Source organism: Biomphalaria glabrata, chromosome 1 (genome assembly GCF_947242115.1).
Source record: "Biomphalaria glabrata chromosome 1, xgBioGlab47.1, whole genome shotgun sequence".
NCBI lineage: Eukaryota > Metazoa > Mollusca > Gastropoda > Planorbidae > Biomphalaria > Biomphalaria glabrata.
In genome coordinates this window covers 49788190-49805785 of record NC_074711.1, presented here as the reverse complement: position 1 = coordinate 49805785, position 17596 = coordinate 49788190, and the positions used below count along the sequence as shown (strand labels likewise).

The following is a 17596-nucleotide window of genomic DNA, read 5'->3' as shown; positions in this document are numbered from 1 at the left end:
GTAAAATTTCAGAACTGTGGATGAAAATGGAATTACTTGTTAGCTTTTCAATAGACATAGGCCTTATCTTATCTTATATAATACAGACGTTACTTCAAAAAAGAAGATGATTACGTCCTACGCGTCATGCATTTAGTCATGCATATTAACCAATGATTTAAATTCTGTCAAGTCACTGGTTTTCCTGGCTAGCTCAGGCAACCCATTCCATGCTCTAATAGCACTAGGGAAGAAGGAGTATTTGTACAAATTTGTCCTAGCATATGGGACGAGGAATGTGCCTTTATCTTTGTGTCTTTCAGAGTATTTTATTAAATTTTGTTTTTGTATTTGAAGATTATGGTTCAGTGTTTTATGTATTATTGCTACTTTACTTTTGAGCCTTCTGTCCTGAAGGCTTTCTAAATTTAGTGATTTCTTTTAATAAATCCTAATGCTTTGTTTGATTTTTTTGTAGTTTCATCAATATGTGGATTCCATGACAGTTTTTCATTTATTATAACACCTAGGTATTTTGCGTTTTTAGTCTGTGTTACTGGTTTGCCATGAATAAGATAAGTGGAATTAATTTGTTTTAGTTTTTTTTGTTACTCTTAACAACTGACATTTTTCTGGGTGGAAAGACATGCTCCAATTTGATTACCATTTCTGTAATTCATCTAATTCTCTTTGTAAAATATCTGTGTCTTGTGTTGTTTTTATTGTTCTATATATTATGCAATCGTCTGCAAATAATCTGACTTTTGTTCCTGTTACGAATCTCACTATCCAGGCTCTCTGCAAACTGCACCATACACCACCAACTTAAAGAACTTGACAAGTCAGGGCTCCAAAATAACGTAAAGGTTTAATGTCCATAAATAACAGCCAATACTGTACAATTGGCAGCACGTAGAACAGTACAAATAGCTCTGCGATAACAAATATCTCTCCGATAACACCGTTCCGCCGTATCAAGTCTTGCACTGGCCTCTCCGTCTCGTTCCGGGCTTGCACTGGGTTCAACAGTTCAGGACTGACTTCACACACTTGGGCTCGTTGTGTCGGACTCGATCACAGACCAAGATCAAGACGCCGTTCGTCTCAACTGTACTTGATAGTACTCCGCACTGAACCGTCGTAATGCTCCGTACAGAACCACACCGCTGAACTGTGCTGTAGTCGACCGTGTTCTGAACTCTTGTCGTGAACCTCCTTTCTGAACCGTCTTGACTGCGACACCTCCGCTCTTTATATAGGGTCCCTACTGGCCTTCTCGAACCGGACAGACTGCCGCTCGACGTTTCTAGGTGGTCAGGTGACTACAACTCTCGTGACGCTGCGATCCTTCCCGAACCGTCCTGTTGACACGACTCGGCTGACAGTCGTGGCTCGTCACGGTTGACCGCTCGTCTAGCGCTGGCCTGGGGCGATTTGCGTCGGCTGACTACACACACACCACTACCCCTCTCTGTGCCACCACCAAGTTTATAACAATATTATGCAATCGTCTGCAAATAATCTGACTTTTGTTCCTGAAGTAATGCAATTTGGTAAATCATTTATGTAAATTAAAAATAGTAGTGGACCCAAGACTGTTCCTTGAGGTACACCTGAGTTTACTGTTATCGGTGTTGATTTAGAGCCATTTATTATTACAGTTTGTTCTCTCCCTATCAGAAAGTCTTTAATCCACTGATGCAGTGGACCATTAATGCCGAAATATTTTAATTTTTTAAGCAAACTATGGTGGTGAACTTTGTCAAAAGCCTTAGAAAAATCTAGTAAGATAGCATCTATTTGTTCACTATTATCTAAACCTTTTGAAAAATCATCAATTAGTCCTATTAGTTGTGTTTCACATGATCTATATTTCCTAAAGCCATGTTGGTATGGTGTGAGGACATTATGTTTGTCTAAGTGGTTTATGATGTTGCTACATATTATGTGTTCTAGGATTTTACATGTGATGCTGGTAAGTGATACTGGTCTGTAGTTTCCTGGGTCAGATTTTTCTCCTTTTTTAAATAGGGGGGTGACATTAGCTTCTTTCCAGTCCTTTGGTACTCTGCCCTGGTTAAGTGAAGCCTGAAAGAGTATTTTGAACACTGGGGCTAGCTCATTACTTAGTTCTTTGAGTAATCTAGCTGGAATACCATCAGGTCCAGAAGCTTTATTTGGTTTGGTGTTGGCTAATAGTTTTTGAATTCCATTTTCTTGTACTACTATATCTTCTATGTTGTCTACTTGGTTCAAATTCAGTAATATGTCTTTGTCTCCTGGGGCTGAGAATGCTGATGCAAAGTATTTGTTTAGAATGTTTGCTTTAGTTTCATTATCATTATGTTATGTTCATCTTTTAATGGCGCTACGCCTGTTGTTTCCATTTTCTTAGACTTAATGTATGACCATAGGTTTTTGTTGTTGTCTTTAGATATTACATTGTTTATGTATTCATCCTGCAGCTGTCTGCTTACTTTTTGGGTTAAGTGTTTAATTTTTATATACTTTTTGTAAACTCTTTCTGCATTAGTTTCTTTAAATTTTCTATATAGGTTTTCCTTCTGTTTACAAAGCTTCTTTAGTCTATTATTAAACCAGCATTTATTTATTTTGTATGATGTGTATTTAGTTGGTATTTGATTTTCTATAATGCTTTTAAGATGGTTTTTAATGAAATTCCAGAGGTCATCGACTAGTTTGGTTAATGTCTTTTTCTAATAAGAATGTTTGTTGAAAGTTTAATGCAGCTTGGTGTAGTTGTGTTAGGTTACATTTATTCCAGAGTAAGATTTTTCTTTTAGGTTTTGTATTGGCTACTGCTTTTATCTGACTGTGTATTTTTATGATCTCATGGTCTGATAGACCAGGGATAATATCATAATCAACTACTAATCCAGGTCTGTTGGTTAAGAAGAGATCTAATGTGTTGTTTAATCTAGTTGGCTTTTTAATGATTTGATCTAAACTTAGGTTGTGTAAAGTTTCTATGAAAAGCTCATTTATGTCCTTAGGCCTACGTGGTTAAACTAGATTTGGCTTTGCTTTGACTAATTTAAAGCTTGAAATTTCTAATATTGTCAGACTGCAGGAGGTACAAGGTTCCCGTTAGCTTAATTTCATTTTGTAGGATACTGAATTCAGCAATAATAATGTTTATCATGGGCGTAGCCAGGGGGGGGGGGTTGGGGTTCAACCCCCCCCCCCCCCCGAAATGAAATAAGGGGGGGATCGGAAAGTTAGTGAATGATTTTTTGCTTTGATTTTGTTTATTTTAGGTGAAATTTTAATACTAAACCATCAATTGCCCCAGCACAACCAATGGGGTTTTGAGTTTAAAACCCTTACCAGGGGGTTTTGAGTTTAAAAACCCCTACCAGGGGGTTCGAGTTTAAAAACCCCTACCAGGGGTTTTGAGTTTTAAACCCCCTAATTGGGGATTTTGCAGTTAACCCCCCCCCCCTCTTCTATAAAACAAAACAAAAATGCAAACGAAAATCCCTTAATTCCAAGAGCACAGTTAAGGGAGAATTTGATTTTAAAACCCCCTCCAAAATTTACGATAAACCCCCTCTTCAATATAAAAAAAAAGTTAATTACGCACTCAAAATGTTATGAGCGTAGCTAAATGGGTTTTGACTTAGTTTTTAGTTTAAACCCCACTTCAGCGGGGTTTGAAGGTAAAAAATACTTCTTTAATAATAAAAACAAAGCAAATTATACACTCAAAATGTTTTGAGTGTAGTCAAAGGGGTTTTGAGTTTAAACTCCCCTCCAGTGGAGTTTGAAGCTAAAAAGTACCTCTTCAATATAGCCTAAATAAAAGCAAATTACTCACACTAAAATCTATGAACGCAGCCAAAGAGGTTTTGAGGCTAAAAAATACATCTTCAGTGTAAGAAAAAAAGCAAATTACGCACTCAAAATGCTATGAGCGTTGCCGAAAGGGGTTTTGAGTTTAAACCCCCATTCAGAGGGGTTTAATGCTAAAAATACCTTTTCAATATAAAAAAAAAGCAAATTACACACTAAAATTATTTGAGCGTAGCCAATCCAATCGGGGGTTTTGAGTTTAAACCCCTCTTCTACAGATGGCGTTTGTTTAAAGTTTAAAACCCCTCCAGATGGTTTTGAGTTTAAGATCCCCCTACAGAGCATTTTGAGGTGGAAAACCCCAAACAGATGATTTTGACGATAAAACTTCTCTTTTCGAAATAAAATCTAAAGCAAACTACAGTCACTTAATTCCAAGAGCGTATTCAAGAGTGGTTACTCATTTTTACCAGTGGCAGGGCTCCCTAAATAAACCGCAGTGAATAGTCATCTGCCGAAATTGAAAAACACTAAATGTGGCTCAACAAAGATGGCTAAGAGATCGGGTTTAAATCAAGGAAATCCTATGCCGAACTGGGAGTCGCCCCTTTAGTAAGATTGTGAGAGAGCGACGCATGAGGTTTGCGGGACATGTTCTCCGACAAAATGAATTACGCATAAGAAGAGTTGCAATGATATCCTAGTACAACTTGTTGCCACTCATTCATTGAGGTCCTCATGGCAGATGGGAAGAGGCTTCAGACATTACCAGTGACAGATTTTTATGGAAACAGCTTGACGTCAAATGCTCCGAACGGCGCGGTAGGGTCTAAGTCAGTAAGAATAGCACATTAGGTTTTTGAAATAAAACTTTTTAATAGCAGGAAAATGTTCTGTAGATACCTCAGAATATGCATTTTGTTGGCTTTCAATGCCAGAAATAGTGCTTGGCGGCGAAAGCCCCGCGCTAGCGCTTCCCAGACCCCATTGCTAGTAATGGCAGGGAATCAACAATTTTATGGAAACAGCTTGACGGCAAATGCGACAAACGGCGCGGGAGGGTCTAAGTCAGTAAGAATAGCACATTAGGTTTTTGAAATAAAACTATTAATAGCAGGAAAATGCACTGTAGATACCTCAGAATATGCATTTTGTTGGCTTTCAATATCAGAAATAGTGCTTGGCGGCGGGGCTTCGCCCCGCGCTGGTGGAGCTCCTAGCGCTCCCCCAGACCCCATTGCTAGTATTGGCGGGGAATCTACAATTTTTCCACTAACTCATGGAAGAACCTATTCTAGGGCACAATAAACGTCTTCCGAAAGAATGAAGGATCAGAATGCAATAAAGATTATGTACACACACACACATAAAAACATATAAAAACAAGATTACAGAGAGTTTGTGTTACACAAACTCAGAGGCGGCCCCCGTCGAAGTCGGATCCCTGTCGGATCTGCATATTCGCAAATAATATTCAAGAGGTGATTTAATTTTCATGGTCAAAAGTAATAATGTTTCAAAGATTCATTAGCCGTAAATTTAAATTAAATAAAAAAAAATGTAGATTAGTTTTAGTATATTAAAACATTGCAATATTGATCAAAACGTTTGGAAATGAAAATCTACACTTTTTTTTACACTTTAAGTTTAGAAATTGAAATTCTTAATCTTAATCTAGTCTATTTTAGTCATAACTAGATCTAGAAATTGTAGATCAAGACTCTAAAATAATTTTAATTAGAATATAAATCCAGATCTAGATATACTGTAATAAAAATCTAGATCTAGTTTTAAAAATCTAGATTAGATCTAAATCAAGATATCATTCCTTTTTTAAACGCGAGTCACATAACGAGGCTTAATAAACATTACTATACCGAGTTCTTTTTTCATTTCATTTAAAGAATTCATTCCATATGACGTCAAAGGAAAAAAAAACACTACGTCACACGGCCTAGCCTGACTAAAAATCGTCTTCATCATTACGAGCCATTTATCGAGTGTTCATAGACATTGGTGCACCGAGTGCATTCTTTTAGCATTTCATTTAAAGAATTCATTCCATATGACGTCAGAGGAAAAAAAAACACTACGTCACACGGCCTAGCTAGACTAAAAATCGCCTTCATCATTACGAGCCATTTATCGAGTGTTCATAGACTTTGGTGCACCGAGTGCGTTCTTTTAGCATTTCATTTAAAGAATGCATTCTATATGACGTCAAAGGAAAAAAAAACACTACGTCACACGGCTTAGTTAGACTAAAATATGTTTTCATCAATACGAGCAATTTTTTCGAGGGTTAATAGACATTGGTGCACCGAGTGCGTTCTTTTAGCATTACATTTAAAGAGTCATTCATATGACGTCAAAGAAAAAAAATTCCATTACCTCACAATAGGCTAGTACCGGTACCATAAAAAAATGTCTTTATTTACACGAGATATTTAACGAGGGTTCATAGACATTGGTGCACTGAGTTCTAATAGAATTTATTTAAAGAGGATCAAAGCCGCATTGTTTTTGCGTTTTGTCTGTCAGTCGGTCTGTCCGTCATCTTGATATAAAAAAAAAACAACAGCTAAAAGTTATTAAAAATTGATTAACCTTTATTTTACGTTTCAAAACATCGCAATAATTTTTAGGTATGAACACAATTGAAAAGTTTATATAATAGATTGTTCCGGATGTTTGTATAAATAGTAAAAGAAAAAGAGAATTTCAGATAAATGTAATATCGTTAATTAAATTTTTTGGATGGTCTCGTATAAAAATTAGATGTACTAAAGCCATGTGGAGAGATTTTCATACCTTACTTTGGTGTTTGGATTCTGTTTTCCTTAAAAATCGGAACATAATATTAACGATAATTAGATTTTTTAATGTTTTAGGTAGAAAGTTAAATGTACTGTAAGAGAGTAGTGAGTTAAAATATTTTTCATAAAAATCCGTAAAAACATTATTTCGTAAATGAGAAGATTATTTGTTTATTAATTAGAAGAGGGAGTTCAAACAATTATTTGGCGTTAGTAGATTTTTAAATAATTTCGGAAATTTCTGGCGACGATTTGTAAGAAACAAAATCCGGAACTTTCTTTATTGATTACAAAACTTCTATGTTATGTTTTAGCAAGAAAATAAAATGTCTAAAAAGTAATTTTCAGTAATCAATTCTAGTAAATTACTTTTTTTTTAAAGCCCTGAACAACCTATTGTCGATATTTTTAAAATTTGTTTAAAGATGAAAATACGGAACAATTTGATATTGATAACCAAATTATAGTGACGCATTGTCAAATAATATAAGTGTAATATTAGTAAATTATGCGATTTCAAACAATCATTAGGCATAATTCATGTTTTATAAAACAATATTCGGAACATTTTTACACTTAATGAAATATAAGTCAGTATAGAGATTTTGATTTAGCATTAATATGCTATTTACATAAAAAACGGAACAACATATTATTGATAATGTGTTTTTGCAACGTTTAAGAATGGAAATTGAATGTAATATAAATTAGAAGAGCAAACAAACATTTGTTGGGGTTGATTAGTTTTGCACAAAAAAATCCGGAACAATCAATTTTTAGATACTTAAAACTATTGAGATGTTACGGGAGGAACATTAAAGGGTAAATCAGATTTTCAATAGCTTTTAGAGTTCTAGTTTTTTTTTATCTAATCGTGACGGACAGACCGACCAACAGACAAAACGTACAAAAATAATCTTCTTTTATTCGGATGGGGGCACTAAACAAAAAATAAATAAAATCAGATTTTTTTTTAAAGTTTAAGGAATTGGTTTAGTACCTGATCATGTAGCGACGTTACGCTACTGCACGAAAATCGCTGCATAAAAAGTCTATTAAATAAAATGTGTGTGATATTTACATACAAAATGCATTATTAGCCTTTATAAACAAACAGAAATGTTTTCTATTAATTTTAGCAACTAGTTGACCAGAAAAAACATCTTTAACTATTATTTATATTTGTTGTAAACATTTCCTGTACATTTTTAAAATATATTTGACTTAGTGATACTGAAAATACACAAAAATTGTCAATCTTTGTTAGCATATTGTAACATTGCCTCCCTTACATTTACGTAATTGTTCTAGAATTGGTGTATTTTTATGAAAAAATCGCTTGCATAATTAATTTTATAAATTAAACGGTTTGCTTTTAGAAAACCAAAAGTAGCCGTTGCACCTAAACTTTTGAAGCCGCATTTAATGATGAAATAATATTTTTCATATCTCTTTTAGTTTTTGAGATCTGAGTGTGACAGACGGACATTTTGCACAAACCTAATAGCGGCTTTTTCCCCTTACGGGGGCCGCTAAAAATAATTTCGCGGGGGGGGGGGGGGGGGGGAGAAAAAAGAGGAGAAACAAATCCCCCCCAACCCCTCCCCCCCCCCCCTCCCCCGAAAAAAAAATCCTGGCTACGCCCATGATGTTTATATTAAAAAACTAAATTTACAATTAAACCTAAATAAACGTAGGCCCTTATATTCAGCAATTTAAAAAGGAACTATTCTTAGGTTTTGAAAGAAAGTCATGACAATGAGATTAACTTTTGTATGTAGGCCTAATTATTTGACAGGCCTAATTTTTGTATAATAATAATAATGGCAATCGATTCCAAAGTTTAAGGCTGAGTGCAGTGTTTCACATAATTACGCAAATCCAGTTGCGACCTGCATATTTTCCAGAATTTTGCGCTCTTTCGGGGGGCACCTCGGTAACGCCGTCCTACTCTAAGCTCGCCAAAGAAGATCGCCTTTGGCATGCGGTCGTCTGCCATGCGGGAAAAGAGTTATTGATAGGATAAATATTAATAAATAAATGACATTTTGTTCAAATTTGCCTTCCCGCGCTTCTTTATAAGTGTTTTTCTTAAGGGGGGAGTGGCAAATTTTTTTAAAGAAAATAAAATGGGGGCGGTAGGCCAAAAAAGGTTGAACACCACAGATCTACAGAAACGTTGAAACGGAATTTATAACCTCGATCCTAGGATGATTTTTAACTACTGAAACATTTTGACACCAGAGACTGGTAATTTTTAAATTATAATAGAAATAATATTTATTTTATTTTTGTTTACTTTTAAAAGTGGGTAAAAAAAATGTGCATTTAAAGTGACAAACTATGCAATTTATTATTTGAAGCTATCAGTGACTAATTGCTTTGTCAAAGGCAAGAAAGATATTATTTTATATTAACAAAATTCCCTAACCCTTCTGACGTGTTTATGGTAGTTTCAGAATATTTGTTTAACTCTTTAGTTACCCTAAAGGCAGTGGCGTCACTAGGGTCGGTGTCATCTTAAAAAAACAAACAACTATTGTTTATTTTGTTTCTTTATGCTGAACAATATAAATGTAAGCTAATTCATTGATTGGTTACATCCGAAAATTGTTTTTGATTCTATTTCACAATTTAGTTTTTTTTTTTTTTTTTGTTTTTTTTTGGATAGCATTTCTTTGAAATATAATCAAATGTTTACACGATAAGACTGATAAAGACGCCCTCAAAGTTATACATATTGGGTGCAGGTTCCCCAGTATTCCATCAACATTGATCATACAGATCCTGAAGAAATAGAAGATTTAACATTATTCAAGCAGTGTTATCTCAAGTGATGGAGATGCACATCATGATGTTGCATGTCGGATTGGAAAGCAGGAGCAGTCTTTGCAAAAGTACGGTCTATCTAACAAACACATCAATTAGCCTGGAGATTAAAATCCACATACTCAATACAATCATTATCCCAACGGCCACCTAACTTCGAGACGCGGGAGGCTGAAAAGAGGCTGAGCAGTGATGGCTAAAAGGATCATAAGAATAACATACCTGTTCTTTGGCAATTTACGTCTCGAGAGACGATCTTTTCCCTTTGCAACTTCTTGTGTAACTAAAGAGGCCAATTCTTGATACACAGCTGCGGTCGTAGGTTGGGCATAGGTAATCACCAGGGGTCGTTGCATTTTCACCATTCTTTCTGCTTCTGTTGTGTATGGCATCTGCAATCCGAAACCCTTCCTTTAAGCTCTCTCTCCATGTGGATCTATCCAGTGCTACTTTTTCCCAGCTGCTAGTGTCGATTTTGAAGAGCTTTATGTCGCGTTTGCATACATCTGTATACCGTATGCCTTCTATTAGATCGCCATACAGGATGTCTTGTGGAAGTCGACCTACTAGCATTCTACGAACGTGACCAAGCCAGCCAAGGCGTCTGCTGCTGATAACAGAACGGATGTCCTGGCACCCTGCTCTTCGTATATATCGAATAACATACCAAGATGATGTTATCAAATGAGAAATCTTTTCCCGCACAGGTATTAGCCGTCCAAGGAAAGTGGCGACAGAACTTCGATTGACATTTGTGAGACCTATCATAAGACAAGACCAAACACATTTAACAAAGTCAGCCTTAACATGAAATTCGAAAAGAGGAACGCAAAAACATGCCAGTCCACGTCTAACATGGCGTCACACCTTTTTAGAAATACTGAATTTCGTGGGCACCAGCTGAGAAGTGGCTGTGAATGTCGCCTTAGACTGATTTCTGTGGATGAAGCTTGCAGCCATATACGTCTAATAACGTGCGAGGGGCTTAATTCTATGTGTTTCTGAATATATTACAATAAAACATGCTACGTTCGTCACTCGACTGGTCAGAAAAGATGTTTGGAAAGCTTTTTAATTTCACTCAGAGTTGTCCTCAGAGTAAACCCCGTCGCCAAGCATTTTATATATTTCTGATCTTCAGAAACTCTTTCTTTTGGCGTCTAGAACGCATTAGTTTTCTCATAATAGGAAAATTACAAGTCAAACAATATTAAATTTAAAATGTTTGGGACTTGTTGATATGAAACTCCCTGGTGGGTGCCACCCGATGCGGACCGCACCCCCCGCACCTGCCTAATGACGCCACTGCCTAAAGGCATAGGCCATCTAAACACTGATATTAAATATCTGGACTTATTAAGGGCCCCCTAAAATTACCTCATTGTGAAATATGTGTTAATATTTCTTCGGATAAAAATGACCTTACTTATGTAAAATTTTCAAATATTTTGTACTGTGTGTGAAAAGAGGCTAGAATGACCAAAATAGGTTGTAAAATATCTTTACCCAATATTATAATACGCAACAGCAACAATTTTCGAATATGTCAATTTTTTTTTTAAAGAAGAGTCCAGTGAGCGGAGTATTGTAAATGTTTAATCTATTTACAAGCACAAAGAAGAGAACACATTCTTTTCAGAGGTGGATTTCGATGTACTGATCCTCTTTTAACTAGACCTAGTCCTTGATGAATTCTTAGGTTTGAAAATATTATACAGATATTTATATTTTTTTTCTTAATTGGTAGCATTCAAAAACGCTTTAAACTGAATCTGTAAGGTGCACACGTATTCTGTAAGGTGCACATGTATTCTGTAAGGTGCACATGTATGACGTTTAGCGATTGTGGGACGTATAAAATGTATTATGTTTTTTCAAACTCCTTCTGGTTTATTTTGACTTGGGCTTGGATGTGATTACTTGTAAACAATTGGACTGGTCTGATCCATTGACGAGTCCGATGAGTAGAAGAATTGGTTCATTGTGTTTGTTTAATTCTTTCAGGTGACAGAAACCCAGTGCTTCTAGAACCAGTACATTCATGTCGTTCTGCCAATTGTTATCAGTGGACGGAACATAGATAGGATTCACTCCCCTGAAAGACGGGCGAAAAATTAAAAACAGAACGCTGTTAGTTCAAAAGAATTGTAAAGAAAATACGTCACAAATTTGCTAAATAGCAAAGAAATAGCAATACAAAATCGTGACAAATAGATACACGAAACTGCTATCAATTATAAAACGAGTTAATATTAATACTGTCCTTGGGCGTAGCCAGGATTTTTTTTCCTGAGTGTGAGGACGTATTTTAACGGAGAAATTACATAATTTATGTAAAAAAAACTGTCACTAATATAAGTCATATTTGCTATCTATTATCTTGTTATATCAATCATATATCCCCGGTAATGTCAAATGCAATCATCACTAATCAATAAAATTTATCAATAAATATAAAATGGATAGAGGACCCTTATCTGATTAATCGTTTACATTCTACCACCCCTTCGCTTTTCCATGAAAAATATGGCTTTCTAAACGGAATAGTCAGCTATGGAGACAGTTTCTGTGTAATTCATCAGGTCTTTGGATAATTTAGAATTTATCAGAAACTTGTATACATATAAAAATGAGATGATTTTGAGCCCAAATACTTTTTTTCATAGTCGTCTTTTCCAACCTTATATGAATCTTGATTTTTTCCATTGTAGTTGGGCCACTGGCGGATCCAGGGGGGGGGGCGGTAGGGCCGATCGCCCCCCCTCCCCACTCGGCCGACCCTCCCCCCTACGGAAGTGGGGGCGTACGAATTTTAGTATGGAATTCACACAATTTGTATACGAATGTATTACTTTTGTTAATAATATTGTTAGACACCTAGTTATAGTATTAGTTATTTAGCGACGCACCATAGAAGACGTATATTGAACGGGACTAGTGACGTTTGGGATATTTTATGTTAGAGACTGGAAAATCAGTTAGCGATAGATTTCTCTAGGGTAAAGACGTGTTTATTTGACAGAGACTTTTTACTGTGGCCCTTTCTTGGAATAAATATCTTATGAATTGTTCATCAGTGTTGACCACATCTCTTCACTCATTAAATAGATGGTTTGTTTATTCTGTATTGTTGATCAACTACACTGAATACACCCGGACAATAAAACTCTAACGCTTGCAGAGTAATTGATTGAAATTCAACAGTCATCTATAGTTGACCTCAAGACAGTCTGAACAAGGCCATCACAATATATACTAATTATTTATATTTCAACTTATTTTTAGATTATTTCGCATGTTGACCGATTTGGTGGGGTCCGCAGAGGGCGATGACATCAATCCTGCCCCCCCCCATAAACTTTCAAGTGGGGGGGGGGAAGTGGACGAATTTATTTATAGAAATCACAGCTTGCTAACAGAACCAATTAAATATCTATATGGTTAAAACTTGTTATTGATATTTTAACCAATCTTTATATTATGTAGTTCTCCTGTTGGCCGATTGAGTGTGGGGGGGGGGGGGGGCGAATACCTCTACTGCCCTCCTCACTCTAGCCCTCTGAGTGCGGAGGGGCGGTCCTATTTTTATGGAGAAATCATAGTTCGTGAAGAAAATTACTTGAATATCTATATAATATAAGCTACGTATTGATTTGTGAACCCATTTGTATATTATGTCGCAGACACACTCTAATCTCAAATTTTATGATTAAATATAAAATGAAAAAGGGTTGTACTAGATGGGAGGGGCGATACATGCAATCAGACAAACCAATAATTTTTCTTTTTGTATTATAGTTAAGAAATTAAAAAATAAAAAAAATCTGTCACTAATATAATTTATATATGCTATAAATAAAATTATTATATCGAGTCGCCCAACCCCTATGCTTTAATGCCAAATGCAATCATTAGAAGAAATTATAAAAAGGAGCGATGATTAATTGTTTTCACTCTAATTTATGTAATTTCACATGAATTTATCATAATTTTGTAAAGAAAAACTTTGCTTTGGAAACGTTAGAATTCAAACGAAATTTTTCAGTATAAAAGTCAAGATTGAGATGAGTTCTAAAACCAGGTGATGCTTTCCTAGTCGCCTTTTTTCAGCCTTTACTCAATCTGATATTTTTCTAGTTAAATAAATTTGGGACTCACAATTTATGCTTCAATTTTATTGAATATTATTTATCGAAAAAACATTTTTTTTCGGCGGCGATCCTCAAAGCCTTAATCTAAATATGTATCTTTTCAAGGAACAAATCGGTTTTATTTGCAATGTATTAAGGGCCTATAAATTTACATTAAAATAATTTTCAACATTATTCAAAAGGTTCTTTTTTAATAGAATGAATAATGAGAATGAGAGATAAGGAGAATGCGTTTCTTTAGTGAAGAATGAAAGAAAACGCTTTTGGAGTCGGGGCTTCGCCCCGAACTCCATTGATGAATAATAAGCTGTAGATCTCAGGAGAATGCGGTTCTGCAGTGAACTATGCAAGAAAACGAATTTGGCGTCGAACCCCACTGATGAATAATAAGCTGTAGATGTTGGAGAAATGCGTTTCTGCAGTAAATTTTGCAAGAAAACGATTTTGGCGTCGGGGCTTCGCCTTGAACTCCACTGGGGAAGCTTACAGCGCTCCCCCAGACCCCCAAGCTTGCAAGAGATAGACCTCAACATGACTGTTTTTTTTTGCCGAAGGTTGAGAAACACAGCCTTTTTAAATTCTCTTTTTTTTACTTAGTTTTTAAAAATGTTTTTCATGTTTAAATATTATTTTTCGAAAACATTTGTTTGTTCGTGAGCGACTCTTAAACTCTGCTATTCTCAACATGTGGGCCGCATTTTGCTGACAGGGATTGAAAGTATCTTTTCCTAGGAAAAAAAAATCATTTGTATTTGCAATGTCGTTAAGGCACGGTTAGGGTCTATGAATTATCATTCGAATATTTATCGAGTGAACGTTGTTTTGTTTTTTTATATATAAATTAGACACCGAACCAATCCTACCCGTTTTGCGTGCGTTAAACTGGTCGAATTTACCCATAGCGTTTAACCACCGAGAAGACCGTAGTGGCGTAGGGGGTCCGCAGAACGATAAAAAATGCATACAATTATAATAACGTCTTCGCTGAAAGCCAGTTTAATCCGATCCGATAATTTGAATGATAATCAACTGACCCCTGACTACTGTTAAATATGTCTATTATGAACTATTTTTGGCATAGCTTGGCAAAACAACAATGATTAAAAACAGTCCTGTGTTTGAATTGTAATTAGTGCATGAATATCAAATTTACTTATTTTACAAATTCATCTATCGTTCTATCGATTTCTCTGTTGTTGTTTTCACACTATTCAGAGAAGTGGGCCAAACTTCGTATTAAAGTTTTCAACCGATGACCTTGAGTCTCCACGACACAGACATCAGTCTGGTTATTAATCTTGCACATTTTATGACTAAGTTATGCAGTGGTAATTCGTGTTTGTTATTTGTTTTTTCGCACGCCCATCAAACCTTTAGATTATGGATCAATAGTTGAATCGTAAGCAGACATCTGAAGACGAGCAAGAGTGTCATGGAAGTAGTGACAATGAACACGAGGCTGTAAGAGAGGCCGCACCATGTAAAGGCAAATTACGTAAATAAATAAACAAGGTTACAAAAGACAGTTTGTGTGGAAACACAAACTCAAAATCGGCCCCCGAAAAGGTCCATCCAGGCAGGCTTCAATATTTTCAGAAAGAACACGCAAATGAAATTATATCAAAGACAAATGAGAGATAAGAAAGGAGAAAGAAGGTTAACAGATCTTGTGTAGTGCCCCAACGGTACCGCAGATCAAAGGATAGGTGAAAGTGAATGTAAAGTTAGATGTGAACCTGGCCTAACTAGTTCCCCTTTTAGACCTTGTGGTCTATAGGACAGATGATGTAAAGTTCATCTGTTTTTGTGGCCTACGATTAGCGAGGGTGTCATGTAGCCAGCACAACGACCAACCGCCTATACTTTTCCCCACCTAATGTCAGGTACCCATTAGAGCTGAGTGGACTCAGAGGCGCCCAAAGATTCCAAAGTTGAAAATCCCAGTCTTCACCAGGATTTGAACCCGGACCCCCAGTTCGGAAGCCAAGCGCTTTACCGCTCAGCCACCGCGTCTCCCTTGGCCTAATTGATGTCTTGTAATTGATCCAATAGTTTTGAAAAGGCTCATTCTCTTATTCGAATCCTCAAAAAAAAAAAAAAAAAAAAATGTCCGCAATAAAAATTTTTTTTTCATGAAAATGAAGTTTATAAGATTACTATTCATTTTAAATTAGGTCTAACTTATAATGCATACTAATTAGCTTTTTCTCTTTAAAAAAACTGCTTGCATAACTGATTTTAAAAATTAGATTTTTCGCTTTCAGAAAAAAAAAGTAGCCGTTGCATCAGAACTTTGAATGGTCTAAAATATTGTGATGTCGGATTTTCAATATCTTTCCTAGTTTACGAGATCTAAACGGGACAGACGGACAGACATTTCGCACAAAGCGGGGCCGCTAAAAATATACTCTTGAATATTTACAATTCGGATTTCTACCGTTCAAAAGCAATAGTGATCAGCCAAAATGTGTCATATGTCTCAATGCGTTATCGAACGAAAGTTTGAAACCAGCTAAACTGAAGCGTCATCTTGTAACAAATCATAATGAACTAAAAGACAAACCCGTAGTTGATTACTATGGCTACGAAATAAAAGTGTACGCAAATCAGCAGAAGATTATTAGCAAAACTCTGAAAACTTCATATCTTATTGCATTGTGAATAGCGCAGAGCCAAAAAAAAACAAAAAAAAAAACACACACACACACACACGGCTGCGGAGAGTTTGATTATGCCAGCAGCTTTAGAAATATGCGACTTAGGCAGACAAATCTAGCATCGTTTAACTTGTAAAGGGGTCCCTGAACTGAAAAATTTTGAAAACCTCTGGCATAGTTCAGCCGGTAGAGCACCGGACTTCAAACCTAAAGATAGATAGATAGATAGATAGATAGATAGATAGATAGATAGATAGATAGATAGATAGATAGATAGATAGATAAATAGATAGATAGATAAATAGATAGATAGATAGACAGACAGACAGACAGACAGATAGACACACAGGCAGGCAGACAGACAGACAGAAAGACAGACAGACAGACACAGACAGATAGATAGAGTTCTGTGGTAAGACGCTTGACAGTATGGACAACACACCCGCCATCTTGGAACCTAATAACGAGCCTAAGTCTAAGGCTCTAACCGAACAAATCCCTAGCGCAAAACGTAAGAAGAGAGGATGTAGAGGAGGAATACGAGTTAAGTGTAGAAGAAGAGGACAAAGAGGCTTCCTTCCACCCATCGTAACAGGCAATGTTGGGTCTTTACAAAATAAGATGGAAGAATTAACAGGTTGCTGTGAACATTTGTATCAATTTAGAGAGTGTTCCTTAATGTGTTTCACTGAAACCTGGCTCAATGATACGATACCCGACTCTTCTGTTGATCTCGATAAATTTTACGTTTATAGAGCAGACATAACAATTAATAGTGGAAAGTCAAAAGGAGGAGGACTCGCAATCTATATAAACAAGGAATACTGCAACGCCAATAATGTGAACATCAGGAATACAATTTGTGACCCTAACATTGAACTTATGTGTGTCACACTTAGGCCCTACTACTTGCCTAGAGAATTCACCCAGGTGTGTGTTGTTGTTGTGTACATACCACCGACGGCTGACACAGCGACTGCGTCGGAAATAATTTTTGATGTGTTACACAATGTACAATCAAAACACCCGGACTCTGTTTGTATCGTAACTGGAGATTTCAACAACCTAAATATTGACAACACACTGTCAAACTATTGCCAGTATGTCTCCCTCCCCACAAGGCAGGACAGAACGCTCGACAAATGCTACGTAAACATTAAGCAGGCTTACAAATGTAAAAGTTTGTTCCCACTTGGAGAATCTGACCATGTATTACCCCATCTTATACCAAATTACAAACCTACTCTTAAAACTACAAAGAGAGTTATAAAAACGGTCAAGATGTGGTCTGAAGAGGCTGTAGAAAAACTACGAGGATGCATTGAGAAAACTAACTGGGAAATCTTTATTG

General features: G+C 36.2%; 1 protein-coding gene across 1 annotated transcript in view; it reads right to left on the bottom strand.

The window, feature by feature from the left end:
* Window positions 1–11015: 11015 nt before the first annotated feature.
* The window catches only part of LOC106058165 (pyruvate kinase PKM-like), a 32435-nt gene continuing 25854 nt past the window's right edge, over window positions 11016–17596 (bottom strand). The window contains exon 9 of the mRNA XM_056041242.1: window positions 11016–11532. Within this exon, the coding sequence (XP_055897217.1) occupies window positions 11328–11532 (205 nt within the window). The 3' untranslated portion in view covers window positions 11016–11327. The remainder of the gene's footprint in view (window positions 11533–17596) is intronic.